Source organism: Mesoplodon densirostris, chromosome 3 (assembly GCF_025265405.1).
Source record: "Mesoplodon densirostris isolate mMesDen1 chromosome 3, mMesDen1 primary haplotype, whole genome shotgun sequence".
In the NCBI taxonomy this organism is placed as follows: domain Eukaryota; kingdom Metazoa; phylum Chordata; class Mammalia; order Artiodactyla; family Ziphiidae; genus Mesoplodon; species Mesoplodon densirostris.
In genome coordinates this window covers 146,077,462-146,090,440 of record NC_082663.1, presented here as the reverse complement: position 1 = coordinate 146,090,440, position 12,979 = coordinate 146,077,462, and the positions used below count along the sequence as shown (strand labels likewise).

Sequence of the window (12,979 nt, the reverse complement as noted above, 5' to 3'; positions counted from 1 at the left end):
GAATTCCTCAAAAAGTTGAACATGGAATTACCATGGGACTCAACAACTCCACTCCAAGGTATACACCCAAAAGAAATGAAAGCATGTTCATACAACAACTTGTACCTGAATGCTCATGGCAGCATTATTCATAAGAGCCAAAATGTGGAAACAACCCAAATGTCTATCCATTGACGAATGGATAAACAAACTGATATAGCCTTACAATGGAATATTACTCAGACTATGGCCTGAACAGTATGGCAGTTCCTCAGAAAATTAAAACTAGAACTACCTATAACATTATAAATCAACTATATTTCAACAAAAAATTTTTAAAAACAAAAAATAAAAATGGAACTACCATATGATCCAGGAATTCCACTTCTGGGTATTTATCTGAAGAAAACAAAGTTGTTCTCTTGAAAAGACATCTGGGAATTCCCTGGCGGTCCAGTGGTTAGGACTTGGCACTTTCACTGCAGGGGCCAGGTTCAATCCCTGGTTGGGGAACTAAGATCCCACAAGCTGTGTGGGAAAAAAAAAAAAAAAAAGAAAGAGAAAAAAGATATCTGGACCTTGTGCTCCTAGCCCTGTTACAACCTGGTAGATGAAATCCTCTGGTAACCTTTTGTAAAAGCAGTAGGAAGGGAATCCTGGGCTGGAGGAACAGCATGTGCAGAATGTTCAGAGAATAAGAGAAGTTCATTCATTCAACACATATGTATTGACCATCTGCCTATAATGACCAGACATTGATTCAGTTGCTGGGGCTGAGAGGGTCCCTGGCGTTCTGGAGCTCACGCAAATGGAGGTGACAAAAGTCAATCAAAAGAATTTCAGCAAGTGAACGAAGTTTCAGTAATGAAACCATTAGAGCGAGTGACAGGGAATGTTTAGGGTGTGGCCCAGGATGGAAGGAGTCAGGGAGTCAGGGAGCATACGGGAAAGCTTTTAGGAAGAGGCTCAGGACACAAGAAAGGGCTGGCCATATCAGGGACAAGAAGAAGAGCATTCCAGGTCAAGGGAACTGCAAGGTGGTCACGCCAGACCTCAGAATGAGGGGCCAGCAGGCATGATGCCATGGAGTGGGGTTTGGCTACTTCTGCCCTGGGTCCACAGCCTCTGGTCTGCAGTGGGGCCATTCCCTGACCTTTCTGAGACTGCCTGGCACCCTGGAGGAAGCCCTGCCCTTCCTGGTGGCTGCAGCAAAGGGATGGGGAACATCTGCTTCCCTTTCTTTCAAGAAAGCACAAAGGGAACGTAGACTAGGGGGTGCGTGCTTCTTCCGCTAAACTGCCCCCTATTATCACCCCATTCTCATCTCAGGAAATGGCCCTCCACCCTCCTAGGACCTCAGACCAGGACCAAGGAGTTGACCTTGACTCTGCCTGCCCCCACATCCAGCAAACACAGTTGGACCTGCTGCCAAAATGAATGCCAAATTGGACCGTATCTCCCCAGTGCCATTGCCCACTCCAGGCTCCATCGTTGCTCCCCTGCACTGGAGCAGTCACCTCCTCTCCAGTCTCCTGGCTTCCTTCTACCCTGTCCTCCCCACCACCTGATTCTAGCTCCTGCTGTCTTAGGAGGGTGCCTGTAAAGGCCTGAGTCAGGGCGTGTCCCTGCTCTGCTCAGAACCCTCCATGGCTCCCACCTCACTGAGAGGAAAGGCCAAAGTCCTCCCCAGGCCATGCTCTACCCCATTCCCTCCCTGCCCTCCTCTTCCTCCAATTCTCTCCCTCCCTTACTGCATTTCAGCAACACTAGCCTCCTGGCTGTTCCTTAAGGCAGTTCCTTCCTACCTCAGGGCCTTGGCACATTCAGTGCTCTCTGCTTGGTACATTCCTTCCCTGATATTGTCAGGACTCTCTGCTCTTTGCTCAAATGTCACCTTCTCAGTCTTTCCCAGAATACTCTATTTAAAGGTTTATTAACCTTCACATTTCCTACTCCCTTCCCTGCTTTACTTTCTCTTAGCACTAATCACAAGCTATGTCTCCATATATCTTATTTTTGTTTCTGTCGTCCGGACTAAGACGATCTCTGCATGATGGTAGGGATTTTGGTCTATTCTGTTCATTGCTGCGTCCCCAGCACCTGGAACAGTGCCTGGCACACAGCAGGCTCTCAATCAACGCTGCGTAGCAAGTGTTGAGAGACAGAAGGAAGCAGCACGATTTTACCGCTGTAAGGGGGACCAGAGCCGCGCGGGGGAGCTCGCCGCCCGCGCACTTGGGACAGAGGCCAAAGCAAGCAGTGATCTGAACCTGGTAAAAATCCTGCGGAAAATGACCCCCCAGCGGAGGATTTTCCCAGACCCTCCCAGGGACGTCCCCGGCCCCCGCTCTGCGCCTCTGCCCAGTCCGTTTGGGGCGGGAATTCAACACCCTCCACCCTCCAAGAAGATCCCCGTGGAAATTCCTTAGGAACAATCGGGGCGGAGCGAGGGACTCTTTTCTGGCTGGCGAGTAATTCGCAGCCCCTTCCCCGGAAGGAAGGGGTCGAGCGTCCTTGGAGCCCCCTTCCTTCCCCGTCCGCTGCGCGACCTCCTTGGCCCTTCTGAGGTCTCCCTGGCGACGTGGCGCGCGCGCCACAACAGGAAGCCTTAGGCGGCGGGGTTGCGCGCTCGGAGACTCTAGGATCCCCAGCCTTGACGTGGTGGATGCCGAGTCTTGGGCGGTCACACGCGCAGGCGTGGCTTGGGGGGAGGCGGTGGCGTGGGACGGCCTATAGACGCGGCGCGGGACCTCACAATGTCCCCAAAACACCCTAATGGAACAAGCCGGGGCAAACACCCGCACAGATTTAGTGCTGGCGCCCGGCGTTCGAGTTCCGGGAGCTGCGAGCAGAGGACAGGGGTTTGAGCGCCCCCTCTCCCCGCCCCATTCCGGGGCCTGGGAGCTGCCTCAGTTTCCCTGCAGAAGGCAAGCATTCGAGCGCCCCCTCTCTCCTCCCCCGTCAAGGTCTGCGGCCTCAGTTTCCCCGCGGAGCCTGGGGACTGCAACGGAGGGGCTCGGCACGTCAGGACTACGCGGCTTCCTTCCTTTTTCTGGAAGCTGTAAAGACGCCCCCGCGCTGGAGGCCGAAAGGGGAAGCGAGGCCGCGGGGGAGTGGGAGCGCCCATCGGTGGGGGACGCGGAGCCCCGGACGTGATGCGCCTTACGTCCTCTCCCCCAGGGTTCACAGGCGCCTGAAAGTGCCTGGGCTTTCTGCGGCCGCTTCTCAGGAAATCTCGGTGTCAGCTGGGCGGGGACATGCCCCTTTGGGGAGGGGCACCCTTGATCGAGAGCGCCCCAGGAGGATTCCTGGGGCCCCACCGAAACGAGGGACCGTCCACTCGGTTAAAGAGGGCTGCTTGCGCTGGGGAGTCAGACTTGAGTTCGAATGACCTCGCAGCTTGGAGCCTCAGTTTACCCCTCTGTGGAATGGACACAATAACAGTCCCTACCGTCCAGGGTGGTTGGCAGTATCCAATAACGCACTGTAAACGCAGAATCAAGGGTAGCCGAGCCCGGGGACGGGACCCCTAGCGCCGGGAGCCGTCTCCGGGTTGTTTTCTGGCCGCTGCCGCCAGGCAGCCCTCACTACTTCAATTCGGAAATTCCGGTGCGAGAGCAGCCAGCGAGAGGGGACAACCCTGCTCGGCCCCGGCACCCTCTCAATCCGGAAATGCCAGAGCCCTCGTTCCGGAGAGGAAAGCGCGAGGTTTCCGGGAAAGCAGCACCGCCCCCTCGGCCCCCCTTGGCTGGCCGCTATAAAAGGACCCACAAGGTCCTCAGCTCCACAGTCCGCGCCCACGCGTCTCCACCACCTCGTCCGCCCTGCCTCCTCCTGCGATGGTTTCGGGCGCTGCCCATCCCGCGCTGCTTGCGTTCCTGGCCCTGCTCGGGGCTCTGCTCCCAGGTGAGTCAGGGGTGGGGGGGCTGCCGTCGGGCTAGCTCTTGGGATCTGGGCTGCGCCCTGGGAGCGGTAGGAGGACCGGCTCCCCACCGGCTGGGGACACTGGTACTTAGGTAGCTGTTTATGGGAAGTTGGGGCTAGAGCCATCGATTGAAAGTCAACAACCATGGGTTCAAATCCAGACCCTACATCATGGCTTGCTGTGTGCCTTCGGACTATGGGCTGCCCCTCGCAGAGGAGCTTCAGTTTTTCAGCTTGTAAAATGGAGAAGTTAATAGCGTTCACCTCGCAGTGGTTGTGTCCTGGCCCCAGGAGGTGGTCAGACCGTGTAGAGATGTGGCCTCGTGCCAAGCTTAGGTAGACTGGGACCCCACCCCACCCCCACCCCCACACACAGACATTCTGTTCCTCATCCCGTGCCCTTGGGGGAAGTCCAGGACTCTGCTCAGGGGAATTCCAGGGCTGACTTGCCAAGGGAGCGGAGGCTAAGGAATGGGATGCCCCAGCAGCCCTTCACCAACTCCAGCTAGGAGGGAGGGGACAAGAGGGACAGTTGGTCTCAAATGGTGGTCAGTGTCGGGAAGCAGGAGAGTGAAAAATTCAGGAGCAGACCACACCGCGGTTACCAGCTCAATGAAGCGTTCTAATCCGGACTCTAATCTGGACTCTACCACTTTCTAGCTGAGTGACCTCCCTTCAGGTCTCACCATTTCCCTCTGTGAAATGGAAGCGACCCCAGAATCACCCTTGAGAATTCATGGAGCTGCTGTTTCCACACGCCTCCATCCCAGATGGAGTAGACCCAAAGCTGAAGGCAGAGATCTTTGGCGGGTGCGGGGGTGGGTGGCTTTCAGATGGGTGGGCTCAGACAGACTTTGTTTTTTAGCTTTGGATACACCACAGTCTGCGGGAGCTAATCCCAACAAGCCCCCTCCTTCTCACCTGCAGCCACTCGCTACCTGCCCTGTGCTAGGAGTTACTTGCTTCAGCAGGGGGTTGGAGTGACTATATTCACCCACTTTACAGATGGGGAAAGTGAGGTCCTGAGAGGGGAAACCAGTTGTCAAAGTGGGTAAGGAACCAGCCTGACTGGAACCCCTTCATCCCCGGAGGACTGACTCCCTCCACCTGACCTCTTGGGGGGGAAAAGAACACTGACTTCATGCCCCTCTTTTGCTAAAATCCTCCATGGCTGCCCATTGTCCCGCAATGAAGAACACTTCCTTGGCATGGCTTAACACTGCTTGCCTGATCTTCCTGACCTCAGTTCCCCCCACTCATCCCTGTGACTCTGCTCCCGCCACCCTGCCTCAGGACCTTTGCACTTGCTGCTCCTTTTGCCTGGAACTCATTTCCCTTTTCTCTAGATGGCCAGCCCCTGCTCATCATCCAGATCTCTGCTCACACATTACCCTGTCACCAAGGCACTGTCTGTTCTATCATCCCATTTTGTTTTTGCCAAAGCTCTTGTCAGCATCAGTTATTAATTATGTTGTGTGCTCATGAATTTTTCTGTCTCCCACACTGAAAGCAGAGTTTTGTCTTGTTCAAGGCTGTGTCCCCAGCACCCAGAACAGGCTGGGTGCAGTAATGTTGATGAGCCTGATTTGTCATGCCTGACCCCTCCACATCTTTTGGTTCCAGGGCCTGGAGGTGCCCAAACATCAGTGCAGCCTCCAAACGCCATCATACCCCGAGGAGGCTCCATAATGGTGAACTGCAGTACCTCCTGTGACCAACACACATTCTTGGGCCTAGAGACTCAGCTGGCCAAGAGGGAAGTAGACCATGGGAACAACTGGAAGATTTTTGAACTGAGTGGCGTGCAAAACGACAGTGTACCAATATGCTACTCGAGCTGTTCCGATAACCAGTCATTAGCTTCAATGGACCTCACCGTATACTGTGAGTGGCTGGGCCCAGGGGCTGGACTAGGCAGACTGGGTTGGGGAGGTGGACAGGGGAGTCCCCAGCAGGTTGGAACAGCCTTTGTTACTTGGGGGTGTGGAGGGGGCAGGGTCTCACTGAAGGGCAAGGGGGCCCATCTTCAGAAAGTCTCATTGTCATCTAGAACCCTTCCGTGAACTTCCTTGGGGGGTGACTTCCAAGTATGGACTCAGTCCCCAAAATGTCACATGCATGAGTCCTTTGACACAGAAAACTCACTCCTGGGAACTGGGCCTATAGGTGTCCCCACCCACCAGGGTACTGAGGGAATGTGGGGTTATTCACTGTGGCTTGATCTGAAAGGGCAAAAGTGTGCAAGGCACTCAAATGTAGAGGGCTGGGGAGAGAAACTGTGGTTCAGGCATCCCATGGAATAGTATGCAACCGTGTAAAAGAATGAGACAGACGCTCTGAGATGTATTGTCAAATTCAAAAGTAAGGTATGCCCAGAATGAGTGGCATGCCAACCACAGTGTTAGGGAGCCATGGGCGCGGGGTTAGGGAGGCTGTGTTCCTGCATTAAAGAGCCCTGAAAGGAAATACAACAAATGACAATATTAGCTGGCCATGAGGAGAGAAGGTGCGGGGCTCCGGGAGAGTGCAGGGGGCGAGTTTTCTCCATGTGTCTTTTTTTTTACTTTGGGCATTTTGAAGTGTGACACTGAGTTGGCATGACTGTAAGCAATAAATAGGTAAATGAAATTCAAATGAAAACAAAACAAAATAAAAAAGGAAGAAAGAAAGAGAACTGGCCAACTGGCCTTGGGATCAGACAGCCTTGGGTTCTAGGCCCAGCATGGGCCTCACTAACTGGGTGACTCTGATGTGGGGAGGGGGGAGGGGGGAATACGTGGCTTCCTGGTTGATTTTCACATGAGACCTCCTTGGAAGGTTCTAATGATGCAGTGAGGCCTGGAGGACATTCCGCCTTCACAGTGCCTGCATAAAAGAAGCTTTGGGGCAAACATCAGCTTTGTTTCTGATTTGGAGGATGTCTGAGCAGCTGCTGGTCAAGTGAGGGAAGTCCCCAGACATTCCCGGTGGCCTCTGAAAACCCCCAGAAAACCTCTTCACAGGACCTTCTGCATCTCACCCTGAGAGTTGAAAGTCCAATCTTCCAGGTTTGAGTCCTGGCCCTGATATATTTTTCCCTCTTTGGGTGCCAGACTTTGCCTTAGTTTTCACCTCTGTGAATTGGAACAGACGGCTGCACACAGTAGCAAGGGGTCACCTAGGAGAGACTCTAGCTTGGTCCTGCCCCACTGCCAGTGTGAAGATGAGGGAGCATCCCTGGGTGGCTGAGCTTTCTCTAGAAAGAGTTGTAATTCCTGCAGGAAGTGACCCCTAACTGGGCCTTGAAGGATGCATAGGAGTTGGTAAAGACAGGCATTCTAGACAGAGGGAATAGCCTGGGCAAAGATTTGGAGTGGGGAAACATGCTGACCTGGGGTTGGGGAGGCAAGAGGGACTGAATATCAACAGATCGGTGTGGCTGGAGCTGAGTTTGGCAGGACCTTGAATGCCAGGCCGAGGAGCTGAGACTTTCTTCTTAGGGTGACAGGGAGCCATGGAGGGTGTGTGAGCAGGCCAGGGATCCAGAGCAGAGGGCTGACCTTACAGGAAGCCAGAGAGCAGCTGCCCGTGGAGCCAGTCCAGGTCGTGCATGTTGAGGGCAGTTTCGCATACAAGAAGGGAGGGGCAGACAAATATTTGAAGGATGGAGTGACCAGGACTTAGTGAGGGACTAAAGATGGGGAGTCAAGGAGAGGTATGGGCAGAACAGACCTCCTTCCCCAGTCTGGCCTTCAGGGCAAGGATCTGGGCTCCGAGATGTGAGTTCCATTTGGAGGCTGTGGTTTGAGGGGGCCGTCAGCTTTGCAAGTTGGAGTTTGCAACAGATAGATGGTCAGAGGTAAGAGTTGGATGTCTGAGGGTTTTCTCAATCTTTTTTTTTTTTTTTTTTAACAGCTTTTAGCATACACTGCAATGAAGTTTGGAGTATTTATAGTGTTGTACAGCCACAGTCTAGTTTAAGAACATATCTCTCACCTTAAAAAGTAACCACACAGGGCCTCCCTGGTGGCGCAGTGGTTGAGAGTCCGCCTGCCGATGCAGGGGATACGGGTTCGTGCCCCGGTCTGGGAGGATCCCATATGCCGCGGAGCGGCTGGGCCCGTGAGCCATGGCCGCTGAGCCTGCGCATCCGGAGCCTGTGCTCCGCAACGGGAGAGGCCACAACAGTGAGAGGCCCGCATACAGCAAAAAGAAAAAAAAAAAAAAAAAAAAAAGTAACCACACAAAAAATTTTTCAGATGTGGAAAACACAATATATTGGCTTCAAAATTTTTAAAAAGGCAAAATTAAAATGAATAAACATTTAATCAAAAGTCAAAAAAAGTAACCTCATGCCCATTTACAGTCACTCTCAGCTTCTGAAGTGGATTAATAATAGTCCTAATAATAATAACGATAATAATAGTCCTACCTTCATTAGCCCCAGGTTACAGCTTAGAAAACTGAGGCGTTTCTGTAGCCCCGAGGGCTGGGACTATTCCAGTGTGCAAAGTCACTCCCCCACAGGCCAGAGCAAAGAACCAGCAAAGCTAGGAATCAACTCCAGGCTCCTGACATTTTAACATCACTGCTTTTTTTTCCCCTTAGGTTGGAAAAGGAAAGGTTGCTTTATTCAGGAGGCTGGCAACCTGGGGAGAAGGTGGACTCATGTCCAAAAATCAACTCCCAACATCACTACTGTTTAAGTGACATTTCAGGGCCTCTTGAGAAGGGACTAAAAGTGGGAGGCTTCAAGACCCTTCCCTAGGGAGCCTGGGGTGGGGGGGTGAGTCTCAGGCTAAGCCACAGCTCACCGGGGCTCTGCTGGCAATTTCCACTGGCGATCCAGGCTTGGAATTCTGTTACCTCATGCAGAACGGAGACCCTGTCAACCAAGCCCGCGTGTGGTGTTTTCAGGGGATATTCAGGGTTTCGTTTTGAGGGTCTGTGGGTTGTTCTTAGATTTTTAACATTTCAGGGGATGACACGGTTCATTCGGGAACCCTTAAAAGCAAGCTCCTGAAAGGCCTCGAATTGGTGTGGGTGACTCAACCTTATTCTTTCTACAAACATAGAGTGCCTAAGGGACTTCCCTGGTGGTCCAGTGGTTAAGACTCTGCGCTTCCACTGCCAAGGGCGTGGGTTCGATCCCTGGTTGGGGAGCTAAGATCCCGCAAGCCGCGGGACGTGGCCAAAAAAAAAAAAAAAATAGAGTGCTTATCGGGTGTCAAGGATAAAATAGGGAACAAAACAGACAAAGATCCCTGCCCTCCTGGGCTGACATTCCATGGCAGGAATAGTGGAAAAGCAAATTAACTGAGTAGATGATCTTGTACCTCAGAGGTGAGGGATGCTATGGAGAAAAGGCCAAAAAGAGGAGAATGAAGAACAGGAGTCTTTTTACAACAACATCTAGAGACTGGACAGCTTAAATGGACTGTATTCATTTGCCAGGACTCCTGGCAATAGACTTCGAAATTCTTTCCCACTTTTCACTCTCAGATGCTTCAGTGAATAAAAATTATTTTGCCTCCTTCACAACCACTTGGGGACTTCTCACTGGGTTATCCTGAAGCTCTTAACATTCCTCTCTAGCTTAGGTGGTTTGGGGTGTGTTCTGGGAAGAGGGTGGTGAGACTTCCTGAGCAGGTGTAGCCAGGGCGCCAACATTCCTGTGGGCAGGCGGCCAGCCAGTTCAAACTACACTCCCCTCCCCTCCAGGGTTCCCGGAACGTGTGGAGCTGGGCCCCCTGCCCCGCTGGCAGCCCGTGGGCGAGCACCTCATCCTGCGCTGCATGGTGTCTGGTGGGGCCCCCCGGGACCACCTCACCGTGGTGCTGCTTCGTGAGGGGAAGGAGCTGGGCCGGCAGCCAGTGGGAAACGGGGAGCCTGCCGAGGTCACGGTCACGGTGCTGGTGAGCAAAGATGACCATGACGCCAGTTTCTCTTGCCGCACGGAGCTGGACCTGCGGTCCCAAGGGCTGGGACTGTTCCAGAACAGCTCGGCTCCCAGGAAACTCCGAACCTTTGGTGAGGCACTGGGGAGACAGAGAGGATGGGATGACAGGGATTTCCTGCTTGGGGTGCAGGGTCTCTGGGAAGGAGAGGCCCCTGGCCGTGGGGGCATTGAGAAGGTGGCAACCTTGATTGCAAAGGCTTCTGGGAAGAGCATCTTCTTGGCCACTGGGGTGGAGTGTTCTGGGATGCGGTGCCTGGACTGCAGGATCCTCTGAGAAGGCTGTGACCCAGGGCAAGTGGTACACGTGTCCTGGGACAAGGGTGACCCAGGCCACAGTTTCCCGGGAAGAGGGTGTTCCAGGTGGGGGAATGAAAATGCCCCAGGAAAGGGCTTCAGGATGTCTGTCTCCTCTCTGTTTACACCCACTGTCTCTCGCCAGTCCTACCAACGACCGACCCGCACCTTGCTACCCACTCGGTACTGGAAGTGGGCACACGATGCCTGGTGAGCTGCACCCTGGGTGGACTGTTCCCAGTCTCGGAGGCGGAGGTCCACCTGGCGCTGGGGAACACGAGGCTGCAAACCACTATCACGTACAATGATGACTCACTCTCGGCCAAAGCCTCGGTCGAGGGAAAGGTGGAGGAAGAAGGCATCCAGTACTTGACGTGTGCGGTGAATCTGGGAGGACAGAGCCGGAGGTCTTGGCAGAACGTGACCATCTATAGTAAGTAGAAACCCAGGTGGGGCTTCTGAAGGGGTGGGGCTAATGCCAGGGGCGGGGCTCACTGTGCACCCCACCTGCAGGCTTCCCGGCTCCCAACCTGACCCTGAGCCAGCCCGAGGTCTCGGAATGGACTACGGTGAACGTGGAGTGTGAGGCCCAGGCTGGAGCTGTGGTGACGCTGAACGGGGCCCCAGCCAGGCCTCCGGGTCCGAGGGCCCAATTGCAGCTGAATGCCAGCGCCGAGGACAACGGGCGCAGCTTCTTCTGCTCTGCTGCCCTGGTGGTGGCTGAGCAGGTGGTACACAAGAACCAGACCCGGAAGCTCCGTGTCCTGTGTGAGTGGGGCTGCTAGACAATGATCCCTTACCTCCAAGGCCCAACCCCTAAGACCCCAAGAACTCCTGCCTCCACCAAGGCCCACTCCCACCCCCCCCCGGTGAGCCCCTTCCCCAGATTCCTACCTAAGTCTTCTTACCTAGACCTAGATGGTGAGTGATATCCTGGTCCCCGACCCCATCCCTCATCTTGCTGTGTTTCTTCAGATGGCCCCCGACTAAACGAGAGGGATTGCCTGGGAAACTGGACATGGCAGGAAGGCTCCCAGCAGACCCTGAGGTGCCAGGCCTGGGGGAACCCAATCCCCAAGCTGAACTGTAGCCGGAAAGAGGATGGGGCTTTGCTACCCATTGGGGACCTGAGGCCCGTCAGGCGGGAGGTGGCAGGCACCTACCAGTGTCGGGCCACCAGCACTCGCGGTGAGGTTACCCGTGAAGTTTGCATCAATGTGATCTGTAAGTGCTGGAGTTCAGGGCTGGGCAGGGCAGGGGCAGTGAGGGCAGCTCAACCCTCACTGCCCCCTGTGTCCTCCCCACAGACCACCAGAATAACATGGCCATCGTCATTCCGGTGGCATCTGTGATCATCTTGGGCACTGTGGGCATAGCCGCTTACATCTATAACCGCCAGAGGAAGATCCAGAAATATGAGCTACAGAAGGCCCGGAAGGCCCAGGAAGAGGCTGCCATGAAACTGAACACACCAGCCACGCCGTCCTGAGCCTACCCCCTCCGGACAGGACCTCCTCAGCCCCCAAACCGTGACAAGCAGGGCTGCATCAAACAATGGTGGACATATGCCATTCAGCTATACCCACCTTCCCAGGGTGCCAGAGGACAGGAGAGAGGCCTCAGTCAGGATACAGACAGCATCTGGGGTCATGGCCCCTGCACACTTATAACCCCCAGGCCTCACCCCTGATGTGGAGCCACAGGACTGAGACAAAAGAAGGGGCCAAGGCTCAGGGCATGAATGTGAGGGATGTCAAAGTCTGACCTGGCTGGAAGGCGTATGATGGAGACCCTGACCTCCAGCATGGGGACACCCAACTGGGAAACATTGAAACTCACCCCCTACTGCGTGTGCTGAGGCCTTACAGTCCTGAGAGAGAAGTGGCCCTGCACAGACACATGCAGCACTGAAACACAAATCCCCACACGTCCTCTGACAGAAGCCAGCTCCAGCATTGCTGTCCACAGACTGTTCCCAACTCTCGATGATGACATATTTATTCATTTGTTCTCTTACTAGCTATTTATTGAGTGCCTTTTATGTGGGCTAGAACGGTAAACAAGAAGAACATTGATTCCCACCCTCAGGGAGCTCTCAGTCTAATCTCATTCAGGGTCGCCAGCTACAGTTGTACTGACTGTGCACTGCACAAGAGTGCCTGGCAAAAAGATTAAGTGGGGCTAGAATTTCCCACTCCACTGGCCAAGCTGCTTTCTCCCAGAAAGGGATTAGTAATGGTGACAAGGTATAGCTGGTGACATGCCCAGAGATGACCCACTGAGCCCTTACACCCCAGCACTGGCACTGACCTCTCATAATCCACCTCTCCACCTATACCCGTGTCTGCTAGTGCTCACAATGACACTTGGTGGCATGCCTAAACGTGGGTGTTCACTCCCTGATAGCTAAACCATGGAGTCCCATGAAACTGTGCCCAACCCCTGTGTGTCCCTGCCTTGTCCTACCTGTTTCCATCTCAGTGGGACCATGCAAGAACAGAACAGTCTGCAGCTCCAAATTCCTGCAGTGATGAGGGTCCTGCAGGCAGTGGGGAGGAGAGGCCTGGGAGAACCCCCTCCCAACTGCGGAAGCCTCTCCCTTGTGCTAATAAAGCTATTTCATCCTTCCAGCCTTGTGTGAGTTGAGGGGAGGTGTCATGTCCAGCTAGAGCCTTTTCTAGCCTGTCCTCCCACTTCCTGCCCCAAGAGAAGGCTGCCAGTTCAAGGCCCAGCCCTCAGGCTCTAATCCAAATCTGGGGTTTATTAGGGCCTTTTGAGACTTTAGTGAAAATTAAAGTTCCCTCTCCAGAAAAACATGATGACATTTGGTTTACAATGGGGTGG

At 54.1% G+C, this 12,979-nt stretch overlaps 1 protein-coding gene across 2 annotated transcripts; it reads left to right on the top strand.

Moving 5' to 3' along the window:
• The first annotated feature begins 3,692 nt into the window (after window positions 1–3,692).
• Window positions 3,693–12,765, top strand: ICAM1 (intercellular adhesion molecule 1). Of its 2 annotated transcripts, XM_060094181.1 has the most exons (8): window positions 3,837–3,885; window positions 4,909–4,954; window positions 5,527–5,787; window positions 9,604–9,912; window positions 10,281–10,568; window positions 10,649–10,903; window positions 11,111–11,359; window positions 11,443–12,765. In XM_060094181.1, exons 3-8 carry the CDS (start codon window positions 5,592–5,594, stop codon window positions 11,622–11,624), a joined length of 1,479 nt encoding a protein of 492 aa, XP_059950164.1. In that variant the 5' UTR covers window positions 3,837–3,885; window positions 4,909–4,954; window positions 5,527–5,591; the 3' UTR covers window positions 11,625–12,765. The 2 variants fall into 2 exon arrangements, with proteins under 2 accessions (XP_059950163.1, XP_059950164.1); XM_060094180.1 differs by lacking the exon at window positions 4,909–4,954 and having other exon boundaries at window positions 3,693–3,885.
• Window positions 12,766–12,979: the final 214 nt, after the last annotated feature.